Source organism: Necator americanus, chromosome IV (genome assembly GCF_031761385.1).
Source record: "Necator americanus strain Aroian chromosome IV, whole genome shotgun sequence".
Lineage (NCBI taxonomy): Eukaryota > Metazoa > Nematoda > Chromadorea > Rhabditida > Ancylostomatidae > Necator > Necator americanus.
The window spans coordinates 8,454,973-8,468,887 of NC_087374.1; the positions used below are offsets into that span (position 1 = coordinate 8,454,973).

The window sequence follows — 13,915 nt, forward strand, 5'->3', positions numbered from 1 at the left end:
TCATGAATATGAAGTTAACCTGCGCAGTATTCATGCTGTTCTACAAAAACCATTACCCCTGCGAACTTGAAGAAAAGAATTTTCTACTACTGGTACTTCTCGAGGCCTGCAAGCCATCGGCTTAAAGGCACGATTTTGACGTGGAGCGAACCCCAGAGCGAAAGCGTAGAGTTCGGATAATAGACAACGGAAGTGAGCGTGGTTCAAACCATCCTTTCCTAATCGTCGTAAAAAAAACGGCGTGTTAACCGCTGCAGTTCTTAAGAGGTACGTTATAACGCGCTTCTATACACACGTTCCGTACCTTCAGCAGCCTATTCATTTGGCTCGCTTGAATATGCTGGTGAGAAGACATCGCTGATCTACGACCGCTCGCACATGAATGTGGAACCTGCACAAAAGTGACGCGTATTGCAACCGAAATCGGGAACGACGACCGGATAGGTGGAACCACACTGGATTCCGCAATTTACTGCATGTACTCTGGCTTTCGCTGTGTGTTTTGCACCAGTTCGAAATCGTGGTAAGCTGGCTTTAACCTCAGTTGGCTGTGCATTCGATCGAATCAGAGCTCAAAGAAGTATCCGTGTATGAAGCACAGAAAGCATGCGCACTACCGCAAACGTGTTGTATTAACCGGGAAGTACCGGCAGTATGCAAGTTCATGCCAAGTTGGTAACGCTTTACAATCAGCAAGAATTATTGTACAAAAGGTTAACAGCGTGCAAGACGATGTCTGCAGAAATACATACAGATGAGATTCTATCGCATCTAGAAAAAAAATAAAGAGAACCATGAGAAATGCACTCGCGCAGAACATCACATCCGTAGCCGCGGAACCGCTGTAACTATGGTTTTATTAAACAAAAAAAAAAGAGACATAAAACTGAACTGGTGAACCAATAAAATTAGTAATTCAGTGTAAGACTCATTTAAGATTATCATTATAATTATGGAATCAGCGAGAGCGACTGCCTCTTTCCTGTTTGACCGCGAAGTTTTGATGTGTGGTGCAGGATTGCGTAAGCGATTACGTAGAATGCGGCTCAGTTTCCAACCGCTCGCTGTTGACTGCGAACTTGCGACTGTGTGGTGACAGGTTTCCACTCCTACGGTCAAGTCTCACCGCACCAACATACGCTGCAAGTCCGTTGGAAGCACAATAGAACGCAGAGACTGCGGGTAATTGATACGATAGTAACGATTGATAGGTTAATGAGAACGAACGAGTACACGACAGTTACGTGAGCGGTTGCGTTCGGCGCTATGAAGCTAGCAGTTGTGATCGAGATGGGACGCTCGTAAAGTGCACCGATGATTGTTGCTAGGAAGAGTCCCATCTAGATCCTCATTGCAGCCGCTACATGGAAAGCCGTTCTAGAGCGCAGCTCCTTCTTATGCTGTAGCATAGGTAATAGTATTCCTTCCATTTTGCGAAAAAAAAGAGATGCAACATCCTCATACTTAGGCACACTCCCGCACCTTTCCCTAACAAGTAGAGCTGGATTATGAGCAGTTGTTAAACCATCAGAGACATATGTAACTAATTTGTGTTGTGATTTACATCACTGACAACTCATTCGTAGTGGTACGCGTGTAGGTGCAGTATACGAACGGCACTTATATGAGTATTCCACCAATAGTTTTGTTTTCCATTCCAGTTTAGTACGAAAAAATAAGGGCAGCAAACAAAACGAGTTGGATCTAGTCTTTAATCACAAGAACCAGAAACATACTATCTTCGCAAAGCGTCGCCCGCCGCCAATTCAGAAGGCGATTCACAATAAAGCACTACATCGGCGGTTTCCTTTTGCCGTCATTCGTATTTTGAATCCTCACTGTTTTGTGACAAAAGTGCATAGAGGCGAATGCCACTAGGAAATATGAAAGCTGGGCTTCAACACAGTGAAAGTTCAAAAAACGGCCATGCAAAAAAAAAACCGTCGACGGAGTACTTTTACTGTGATTCGTCTTCTGAATAAGCGGTGGACGACGCTTTGGGAAGACTCATATGTACCCTGAATATTACGCGCACTCGAAGCGGCGCGGTGGAGATGGGGCCCTCGTTAGCTCCACTCATCCCTGCAGTCTCATCCGATCTCGACCCGACTACGACTAGATATACATGTCCTGTATTTAGAGGTGTCTTTACGCAATGCATTGTGACCGCTATCTCCATTACGCCGCTTATGCAACTTCAGGTCGTTTCGGCCCGACCATACCTTTAAATGTTTAAGAACTGCCCATAATCCTATTGTTAGGCAAAGCACGTCTTTCTTAGTAGAAGTACGAAATCCTCGACATACTTGACTTAAGCGGCCAGATGTTTCGCCTTAACGCATCTATAATCTTGGCTGGGGTGTGTCGTCCTTATGCGTATCCAATTCCGTCCTGTTCGATCTTCATCTAGAGCTCACACAGAATCTATCATTCGCCGCTACTCCATAATCTGCTAGACTATACGTCTCGACTGAACTGTCTGTCAACGACAAGTGTCCTCAGATCTGCTTTTACCACCTCCGTTCAGAACTTTCTTTTACAATCAGGATGCTTTTCCACTTCGAGCCCTGTAGCATTTTCAGCACAACTTGACAAATGATCAGACGACTCCTGTAATGTAAACAAAGAAGCGAAAACGGCTCTCTGTGAACACCTTAGACGACCGAGTATGTTGGTGTTTTGCGAGAGTCTTCCGCCGGTGCACCATATCTACTTTTGTTCAAAGTTATTCCTATGGAACACCATCAGTCAAAAGTAGCCTGACGTCTGAGCACCTCTCCTGCGAGGCAGTCATGCTTCTCCATCACAGATGGCGTGCTCCCCAAGTTTCCGACCCGTAGATCATGATAGAGCGGAATAGGTAGACTCGCAGCTTGACCTCGTTAACGAATAGGGGTCAATCACAGGAATTTGGTGTTGAATGCCTAATTGTCTTTACTTTTTTACATTGTTGCCATCACTCTCGTAGCTGCCATCGTTTTCTTAGCATATAGCCCAAATAACAGAATCTCCCCGAGTTCAGTAGGATGCCCGTCCACCCTGATTCACGTTGAGAGTCCCGAGTACATTCACATCTGTTTGCATTTGCGTGCGTGGAGTCGAAGTCCGTAGGCTGTAGCTAATCTCCATATAAGGTTAACAACATGTGAATTCGCACTCCTTGAAGTGAACATTACTACATCGTCGGCGTCCTGGGGGTCCATAAGGGACGACCAAATGATGCAAGAAACACATCAGCGGGATATTGTTCAAATGGTCTTCCCATGATATCATCGACGGGAATGTCGAACAAGGGAGGTCTCGCGACGGCCTCTTGTCTTACTCCAGTTTCCACTATCTATAGGGTCAATCACTCTCCTCACAATAAACACCTGATCAATCGTCGATCGACCAGAGCGAAATGCTGCTTGCTCGTCACGGGTGATTTCTTCGCGATGTCGGATTAGTCGATCCAGGATGATCCGCCCCAAAACCTTGTTCATCACACGCAGCAATGTACCCATCGGTAATGACTGGGTTCCGTAACGGATAGTCTCTTGTGGAGAGGAATTATAATAGTGTCTCCACGAGTCAGGAATCTTTTCGTCAATCCATACTCAACGGATGTTCTTCGTCATCTCACAAATCCCAGAGGAAGAGATTTCAAAGAGAGGTGCGCTCGATTTCAGGGACAGACAACGTCTGCCGGTTCAGCAAGATGATAGCATGTTCCCTCCAGATGGACAGGGTTGCCTCCGCAACAGCGACTCTGTTGCCCGTGTTTAGGACAAAGGAACCCTCCTCCATTTTGCCGCTATACCACCTTAGCACAGCATAGGCTTTCCTCGGTTTCTTGTCAGGATCCACACCTCTTCAGACTCTTTCGCTCTTGACGTCTATTCGTTCTCACGATCACGTTTCAGCTGACGACGCAACCCCCTTCTGAAACGCTTCTCCTGGCTGAAGTCATCAGAAATGCGGGCTACACATACAGAATTGTACGTGGATCTTGTCTCCGCAGATGCAAAGGCAAACTTTTACCTCGGTGTTAAAGCCGGCAGTGTTTTCTTCGCAGCATCCTAAATAGTTTAGGTGAAAAAGTTGGTGTCATTCACTCTCTTCTTAGTTCGTAACCCAATACTAATCGATACCCACTGGAGGGATTTTTCTCATCATCTTCCAGACTTGTCGAGGTTCGGTTGGTACGGAACCCCACAACTCCTCTGAAACTGTAACATTAAGCTGAGGAGAAGTGGGCGGTGATCGAAATCGAATACGACGTCCCGGCAGCTTTAGATTTGCGTGTGTCCGACACAGGGAGATATTCCAACGACAAACCGCGATCAAACTGAAGCTTAAGAGTCGACATCTTCGACTTGTGCCGCTCATCTGATGGTAATGAGGTCGTTCCTTGCCGCATCTGCCCACAAAGGTCCTCAAGACTATTTTCGTTAACTGATGTTTGCTCCACGGTATAATACCATTTCCCAAGCACATTAGATTGTTGCTTGAGTTCCATCTTTGCATTCGCATCAATTCCGACTATAACCGCCTGCTGGGTGGATACCTTGGATATCAACGCGTTAAATTCACCATAAAAGCCGTTCTTTTGATAGTCCTCATCGATCTCCGTAGGTGTGTGAGCTTGTTGGAGTTGACTTGACAGAGTTCGCAATGACAACGACCGGCACTTCACAGCTACGAGGCAGATGTTTGTTGTCGCTCCATGTTCCCTTAAGGCATCTGACATGTTAAGAAGGTATGGACTCTGTTGCACGACTACACCTTTTGTAATATATGGGAAACATTTGCCAAACAATATGATGAGTTACATAGCTCGTGCACTCGAAGTGCCTAATTCCGTTTAGTGGAGGTAGGGGCACCACCTGCAGGTAACAATATGACCTGTATATGTGCTCCCAACAGCTTCGCATAGATTAGTACACGGAATCCTATTACTAGCTATTTTTGCTTACATTTCTGCAGCTAGTACTGCTACAAAAATGTAAGCAATAATTCGCTCGTCTGTCTGTTTTTTTTTCCATTTTCCCGTATTCTTTTCTTTTTTCTATTTTTCCTTGTTCAATTGAAATTAAATTCACAAGCATCATGTTCAACAAAAGTTCTTCTACACCTTAAAAAATCTGCATGATTCAGTCAGTCAGTACCAGACCATTTTCCAAGGTATTCGAATACGCTGGGGGTACTGCAAACTTCCTTTCCCGCACTTTAAGAGAGAGACACACTTCAAGAAGATCTTCTGCGTCCTGAAAGGTGTGAACACGGTATGTCTTCGATCTTCTTTTGCTAATGGAACCTCGCCAATTCGGGGAGTTCCTCTCCTGTGATGATGCGATCTCCCTTCCTAAGAACAGGGTGAGATATCAGAAGTTATACGAAATCATCCAACAAAAGCAGACCAATGGCAATCCATCTATCGTGCAATAACAATTGTCCTAATTTCGCTTCAACTTCCTTCTACCAGCTTAAGGGGTTCGGCTGGAAAACAACTTCAGATCGGCTATACTTCCTTGATCTTGCTCATCACATTACATATCCGATGACTCTAAAGACTTTCGAAATCAGAAAACTAATTACAAAATCTGGCCTCAAATCGACTTCGGGCTGCTCCTTAAGCTCCAATCGTTTTTAGCTCCGAACAAAGGGGGTGTCAGATATCACAGGGTTTTTGCGCCGCCTACTAGCCCCCCAAAATGTACCTGCCACTACGTTGATTCAGTCCACGACCGACCCTAGTAAACTCAACTGTGAAGTTATTTATATGCCATGACAAACCCAGGCACAAAAGATCCCGCTTGCCAAATCTGCGTGGAATCCAACAAAATGTATTTTTGAGTTCATAAACTGGTTGTACGACGAGCATCGAAATCAATTCCCCTGTCCAAGCGAAAGCTACCATCTGCACTAATTTCAAAGCACTTGTCACTTATTCATGAACTTCATTGTTTCTACTGGAAGCCACTAGTATGGTGGTCGCCAGATAGGAAAATTAAAACTAGAAGTCAGATGCGGATGTACACTTTCCTGTACATCCGACCCTGACTTCTACCTTCCCCCATAACGAATGTTTTTGCGAAAACCACTCACACAAGAGTTCTACATTCCATGTTGGGGAATTGATAAACGGTAATTGATGTTTCCCTTGCAGAGAAAACGTTATGTAGTCGTCGCCGAACGTGCCTTATCGGCCAGAGGTTGCTACGGTGTCTAACCGAAGCAAGACAATCGAATATTGAAATGGAGATGCCATCAGTGTTCAGCTCAGAGCTTTTTCCTCCTCATTTTCCCTCCTCACTTCCTTACTTTTTTCATGTCACGTGTGTGAAAACTAAAATTACTTCGTAATCGTAGTAATGGCAAAGTTTGGTTAAAATCGCATGATCTCCATAACAAACCCGTCCCGTTGACCACTAGATACAGATCAAAGCCTCCAACAAATACGTACCGAGAACGCAACGCAAGCCAACACACTAGGTTCGACAACAACTGCACAACGAAAGTGAACCACTCACCTTGAGCATTTTCACGCAGAATTCACGAGCACTCTGATTTGCGCTAAAATTCCGAAGTAGAGGCATAGAAATGGAACTGCTGAAGTAGCCGCCATACATTACAGCTAGATTACATTGTTAAGCAACATATATGCAATTAACTCGAGGCTTCGTGTTGTTCTTTGAATTACACGGTTTCCTTCCTTACTTTTATTGTACAGTGAGCTTATTCGAAACATTTCCCCGCATGAGCAAACAATGCTCGCTCCCTCTCCCCCAAAGACTTGAAGAAATAAAAATACATAGCAATAGCGAAGGCATCAAATAACCGACAACTCGGAATGACATCAGATAAACGACTCCACAGATGAAGCATTTCCATGACAAAGTTCTAGAAGTGGGAACCAATAAGTAAAACTAACGAAGAACAAGTCAAGCCAAGCCTTGGGAGAAACAATTACTATCGCGGCTAGGTGAATCACGGTGGTAACGCTTCACCAGTACAGCTGTGCACGCGATGGTCGGACATTGCGCAAGGCCTATTAGGCCTTTCATTTCTGCAAGGTCGATAAAGTAGAGTCGAAACAACCTGAAGCTCGGCGTAGTCTGCGCTCGAGGCGGCTTGATGGAGCTAGCTGTTGGGATCGAAATGGGACCATCACTAACTTCAGCGATGAGTGGCGCTAGGGAGGGTCCACCCTCGATTTCAACCACTGACGACGAATGCGTTAGAGCAGGGACTGGTGATCAAAGCTAGGAACATCGACCACTGCATATCAAATGTGATTGGCACCTAACATATAAGTGCTAGGAAAGCAAGAAGAGGTGCTCCTTGCTAACACGAAAATGCGCAAAATCTAAATCTGATGATTTAATCACCTTCAAACCTCCACATCTGGCCTAGAAGTAGCAAATTTTTCTGAAAGCAAAATTCGAGACATTAGAAACCACGACTTCTCCTCAAGGAGGAATCTGGCAGCACCGGTACTTCTGATCCTGAAAGCGATAGCTAAAACATTTGAAGGATGCATACCAAGAAGTTGGGGTTTTTTTTTTGTTTTCAAATATAGTTGGAGTGGAGCGAGAGGTGACCAAGAAAGAAAGAGCCAAGTTAACAAATTTGATACATACAGTAAGGGATGGCGTGGCACTGAAAACCACTACGTCGGTAGGGTGATGTTGGTTGGAGAGATACATAGCCTTCGACGTGCAACTACGCTGGAAATTGAATGCAACTGTGCTGCAAAACTTCTTTGTGCTTTACTTACAGCCTTGCTCTTACAGGATCCAACAGCAGGCGACTCCAGTTGGATTCACTTAAAACATAATTGTCGGTTGCTCAATCTTGGAGTTTCCATGGATGTTTATGAAAAACGGTTCCTAACTCCTAACACAGGAGATACACGGACACGCGCGTTAAAAGCGCCTCCACATCATAATCGTAGAGAGACTAGTGAGATGTTCTGAAGCAAAGAAACCGGCTGCTTCACTGCATCCTCATTGCTGCAGCTGCTCGAAACTCACTCGAAATACTTGCAGGTGTTTGACACATTAAGTCGTACATCCATTAAATGAGAATCGACTCGCTTTTCCGAGAGGGACCCTCACCCATCTACTACAAAGAAGAAAAGGAACCGCAGGTTCTGCTGTGGGGACGGATGCATCGGGTTTGGAAGGAGCACTCCCAACTTCCTAAATTAATTACCCTCGCCGATATCAGGGGTACAGGGTGCACAGACCCCCTTAAGACTAATGCTTAAATCCTAGGTCCCCGACTGATTTAACTATTTACTTCAAAAAATAAATAAGGGCGCCACTGATTGCCTCTCAACTACATCTTGCCGGTTGTGCAGCAACTGCGTAAACGATCAAACTCGCTGTGAGAAGCTGGTCCCAACTGGTTAGTGAGCTCAGCAAAGGTCCCAGGTCCCTCATCTCGAGCGTAACTGCCTGCACAATTGCACCATAGGTCACTATAACCCGACTGTACTATGCACCAAAGGTCTTGTGAAGTTGATAGGCACCTGAAGAATCCTTCAAAGCTAAAAAAATGTCCCAGCTAATCTCACGAAACTCAACGAGACCCACTCAAACCTCACTTTCAGAACTTTCACCGATACAGTCTCAGCTCAACGAAGAGGAAAAAACGGGTAAAGTGTCGCTGGGGGGCCACTCAGTGGCTCCCTTATTTCCCGAAACTCTTACCTTTTCTCTTAGTAACTTAAGTTTACATGTCATAGATCATCTGAGACTAATGTTTAGGCCTTAGGGCCCCGATTGATTTGATTATTTACTTCGAGAAATAAGGGCGCCGCTGAATGTCCCCCCCCCCCCCAAAGACACTTTACCCGAAAAAACTCCCTACAGGTTGTACGCGGTGCTGGTGCAGACCTTCAAATTTCGACGTCCGCGGACAACATAAGGCGTCGCGTTGATCGAGATCTAGAACTACCAAAATTTATGCGATACAACTAATTCTTACATCGAAGCAAAAGTTGTACACCTCCTAAAAGAACACTTGCTGGCTTTTAACGTGAACCAGAACCAATTGGTTGCGCGACACACACTCACTTTGCACAAAATATCATAAGGAAGTCGAATTCTTCAGAAGGATCCAACAAAATAACCAAGCTATTGGTTGTGAAGAGAAATCCGAACAATAGCGACAGAAACCTTCGCTTCAAAAAGGTGAATGAATAGAAGAAATCATGTCTTACTGCCGTACAAAAGTATCTTCGGAAGTACCACAGTGACAGACTTGATATTGATCCATCTTCATGAATGAAGGTCGACGAGCGCTTTCGTTGCCCTTGCTGCTCCTAGTAAGATACGTCAAAAATAAAATCCTGAACATCGTCACCAAGTGAAAACTTCCCAGACATCCAACAAAAATCTAAACTTCACAGAAACAGAACAACGCGAGGGACGGAAATAGGGTCAGTCACAATGATCAATCAACTATCGGATGAGCTACTCAAAGCAGCTCGAAAGCGGTGTGGGAGACGCATTCAGAGCGGAGAGGATTTCACCTTACATGGGCTAATTATCAACTTACAACAAACACCACTTCATTAATTCTTTAGTCTTAATTATGCGTAAGTCTTAATGTTCACTGTTGATTCTATTTGCATTCGAAGCAGCTAGTTCCAGAAGAGAAAACTTAAGACATAAGTGGCTGAAGGTGTGGCAACTCCTTTGTGGTGACAAAGAGAATTCTCTCATCAATTCTTCTCAAAACTCAATTCTCCTGCGCCCGAAGAGTTTGTTCCAGTCCTCATACATGAACAGACCTCTACAAAACAGAACGAAAACCCGTAGATCACAAGACAAGGAAACCACACCTACTTCTATTCACTTCTCTAAATACATCTATAACCAACCCCGTATAGGAAGATAGAAGGACTTTGTAGCATTCACATTTCATGTTGTATAGTTCTACTGCTTCCATGTGAGATATCATTCTATGCCTAAAGATAGCATAAAAACTTGAAACAAACAGACAGAAAGATAGCACAAGTATATAGTCCAGCCCTTGTTATTCTCCATTTTTCCACTCAGAATTTGTGCCGTTTATTCGTACTTATTCAAAACTGAAAAAAAGAAAGACCTGTTCCAAACATTGTACTACGTGTAGATTCCAAACAAGTAATCTGCAAACGGGCGATATCCGGTTAAATCGTTAGAACGAATCTGCAAACAGACGACTCGCTCGGCCTTACCTGCGCTAAGGATATCTCAATGCGTGTGCCTAACTCCTCCATGCTTTTTATTCATCTTCGATCCATTTGTCTGGACCTCTTCCTATAACTTACTCCTTAATCAAAATGATGGCGACATAGACGCTTGCGAAAGTCCACAATGTTCTCGTATACTTGCAAACTTATGGTGTAAGCAGAAAACGTGGATTGTTATACAACAGAACCTTTATTGAAAAGCAGCTGCCACTCGACTGCAATAGAAACACATCTGAGATGTCATGTTACGCATAGGAAATAACTACTAAAGACTTTATTTACTTATTATTTCGTAATCGTGTGAGTTACTTCATATTTCATGCTAGCTGAAGAAAATCCCAGTATATGAAGTGCCATCCGATTTGTGCACATGTGTGCTTTGCAGAACGAGGCAGATGTATGCTATCTATGAAATGCTTCACTGTTGAGCGAGTGCTCAAGAAAGCGAACGTGGGTTCAGCCTAACACCAAACAAAAACCTAGAAATTGCTGAGGACCAGTAGAATGAGTGTAGGATATGTCGCTCACCGTTACAACGAGCTCAACACGAAGGCAGGACGATGTGGGTTCCAACCTGTAAAATTCAGATAAACCAAATAAAACTGTGATCACTAGAAGGAGTCCGCACATGTGACGCTCGCGCCAGTGGACAACGGACAACTCGTACGGTTTGCGGCGGCATGTTTGAGTGGTTCTGAGTTACAAGAGACCACAGGGAATAAACAGACATATAACGATGGGAAAATCCTAACCGATAGTTGTACTACTAATTAGGATGGACGACTCAGGGTCTGGAAGAATTTCACTGTAAGTGCACCATTTTTGACACTTTTCACGACGTTCAACATCCACGCTTCTAAGATGCAAGTTCTCTACCGTTGATATTGCTGTAAGAGTTTTCAAATGTCATTATGAGTCACACGAATGCCGTCCTTCACTTTTTGTAGTTCCATACATTTTGTGGTAAAAATATCGACCTTTTTTCCCAGTTGTCCTCGGGATCGATGCGCCGTGACGTGCTCCAATCCAAAGCCGTGCACAGGGAAAACCGCTGCGCGGACGAGACGTCCTATATTTCGGAAGCCCGTGAGCTAAGGGTACGTGGTCTATCCGACCTGTGTAGCATATGCTCATTTTCTCAGAGTAATCTTCTTTTGGAAGTGAACTTATCAGTTGCCATGCTACGGGTTCATTTCGTATCCGCAGAAGGAAAGCCGTTCTTTTTTCTTCTCCTATTGATTAACTAAGGATATATTCAAATTACGGAGAAGTGCCAGGGGCTGGTAGTTACTGTTGCTCCGCTCCGACCTTTTGACAGTGCTAATTTATTTGGTATTGGGATGCCCGATCTCGTTAGGAGAAACTCCTCACGTTTTGTTCCGATCCAAAACGAAAAGCCGTTTCTAAACAAGTGAAAGCTGTCTATAGTCGGGTCGAAACGACATGAACCTCGAGTGTAGTTGCGGTCCATTTACGCGCTCGAAACGGCGCGGTGGAGGCGGCAGTTGGAACCAAGTTGGGACTGTAGCAAACTGCAGCGATGGGTGGTGGCAGCAAGGGTTTCACCACGCTCCTAGCCGCTACGCTCCACCGAGGCGTCTCGAGGGAAGCCGCGTACGCAATTGCGCAGGTGCTCCATGTCAGGTGTTTTGACCCTACTATAGCTGGTGTGATGCGTCACCAGAAAAAAAGCTGCACTAAAGGTATCACCCCACGAATCTGGGGTGGTACGGATTTCAGGTGGAGTATTCGTACACGGGATAGTAAATTATGGAGAGGGGGTGATTCCGTCCATTTCTTCCTAATTGCCGTAAAAAGCGGCCCGGAAGATGCGGCGCGTGCACAATGCAAGGCTGGCGCGCCGGAATGCCCGAAGCAGTATCTTCCGGGCCGTTTTTTTACGGCAATTAGGAAGAAATGGACGGGATCACCCCTCTCTCCATAGTGTACTATACGTATGCGAATACTCCACCTGAAATAAGTACCACCTCAGATTCGTGGGGTGATGCCTTTAGCAGACACGCCCGATCTCTAGTCGCGCCATCACTTTCATTGAGAAACATCAACGCAGCATTGCATTCGCTGCAAAGAATTGTGGAAGGGGTGATCAGGATCTCCTCTTGTACCCCTTCAGAGGAACTCCGGATCAGGTACCCCCTGAAGTATATCGTATGTGTCTTCATCTATGGAGGGATAGATATTCCTATGTTGTTGGAGAAACGTGAGCTCATTTTTCGGAAGAAGATTCATAAGCTTGCATCCTTGTTTTGCAAGCTGATCAACGTAGAAAGAGAGCAGATCCTCTTTTACGTTTGTTTTCAGCACTGTTACACCTCCACCTGTTGATTAGACGATAATCGAAAGCTTTAGAGCGGCACGAATGCTAAAAACAAAGGGTTTTCGAATAACCATGAGTGTGATACGAGAACAGAATCGCTGAGCGAGAATCATTACTTTCCATACCTTTCCCACGTACGATGACCTACCAGACCACAACCCCACTGAAGAGCTCAAGCTCAGAGTGTTTACAACAATATACCACATTTTGGAGCGTTCTTCAACAAAAAAAAAACACGATTCCAACTTCCCTGCCGCGCGACGCCGAGGCCTACGTGAGATTTGCAAACTTTGTACAACTGGAAGGATCAAGGTCTCCGTCACTGATAAGAGAGGGGAGGGGGAGGGGAGTTGTCTTGCCACGTGAACTAGACATAGCGATAACAAGGCAACATCTTGAGGATGACAGTCTATATGTTCCATCCTCCGAAAATGAGTTTGGAAAACGATATCGCCGTCTGAATAGTGTAAGGGTTGAAACAGCGGGAACAGCAGGGTTACTCAGGAACTTTATCACCCGTCAAGAATGACTTACCTGTATACCCTGTTCTATACACTCTAAAAAAGATTCACAAGCTCTGAAAATGGTCTTACGACTTATGATAAGTGACCTATGATAAGTGGTACTGGGGCCACACACAGGAATTCCTAACTGCTTAGTATAATCCTAAACCAGCTGCTACGATATCTCCCAGCTCACCTCAGTAGTTCGAACAGTTCCCTCAAACAACTTCGCAGTGCCACGTTCAAATGTGAACATGTCGTGTAGTCCATTGGCGTTACACCGCGTCATACGAACGTTTCAAACGATGTCGCGAAGCAGGCTGTTCACGAACTGCTCACATGGCGCCTGGCTTCCGTAAACCTATACGGATGGAGCACTTGGCAAGTCATGACGCTGATAAATTAGTGAACACTGCAGATAACTTGGACTCTGTTTGCGGAATGGGATATGGAAGACTAAGTCGTATCGGTAAGCAAAAACATCTTAGCCTACTATCTTTTAGTGCATCCTAAGAATTCTATAAGCAATGCGGTACAGAGTTGTCGATGGAAAGCGGGTATAAAGAATGACCTGATGGTTGTGGAGGTACCACTAGTGAACCTGAAGCGTCAGCTGCTATGTAATCGTACGCATGACCGATCCTGAACAGCAGTGATTTTTCCATGTGGGAGAGTGATTGTATGTTCTCAGGAGTGATGTGTCGTATCACGCGCAGGTCGTGGGCTGACGGTTACATGGGGGAAACTGGATCCCACTATGTTATCAGATAAACGAGCATCTAGATGGGCTAGCAAAATTTAAGCTTTCCATCACACTCGGAGCGCACCGCGGAAGCCGTCATCAAAACT

The 13,915-nt window shown here is 44.9% G+C and overlaps 4 protein-coding genes across 4 annotated transcripts; all 4 read right to left on the reverse strand.

The window, feature by feature from the left end:
* Positions 1-3,269: 3,269 nt before the first annotated feature.
* On the reverse strand, positions 3,270-3,503 carry RB195_000668 (uncharacterized protein; the record flags this gene model as incomplete). Its single annotated transcript, XM_064197136.1, has 1 exon — positions 3,270-3,503. One exon carries the CDS (start codon positions 3,501-3,503, stop codon positions 3,270-3,272), a length of 234 nt encoding a protein of 77 aa, XP_064053017.1.
* Positions 3,504-4,216: 713 nt separating this feature from the next.
* RB195_000669 (uncharacterized protein) lies at positions 4,217-4,729 on the reverse strand (the record flags this gene model as incomplete). Its single annotated transcript, XM_064197137.1, has 1 exon — positions 4,217-4,729. The coding sequence occupies one exon, from the start codon at positions 4,727-4,729 to the stop codon at positions 4,217-4,219; it is 513 nt and encodes a 170-aa protein (XP_064053018.1).
* Positions 4,730-7,451: 2,722 nt separating this feature from the next.
* RB195_000670 (uncharacterized protein) lies at positions 7,452-9,951 on the reverse strand (the record flags this gene model as incomplete). The annotated part of the gene is made up of 5 exons (XM_064197138.1): positions 7,452-7,487; positions 7,623-7,709; positions 7,774-7,807; positions 9,730-9,783; positions 9,872-9,951. The coding sequence occupies 5 exons, from the start codon at positions 9,949-9,951 to the stop codon at positions 7,452-7,454; spliced, it is 291 nt and encodes a 96-aa protein (XP_064053019.1).
* Positions 9,952-10,542: 591 nt separating this feature from the next.
* On the reverse strand, positions 10,543-10,855 carry RB195_000671 (uncharacterized protein; the record flags this gene model as incomplete). The annotated part of the gene is made up of 2 exons (XM_064197139.1): positions 10,543-10,686; positions 10,754-10,855. The coding sequence occupies 2 exons, from the start codon at positions 10,853-10,855 to the stop codon at positions 10,543-10,545; spliced, it is 246 nt and encodes an 81-aa protein (XP_064053020.1).
* Positions 10,856-13,915: the final 3,060 nt, after the last annotated feature.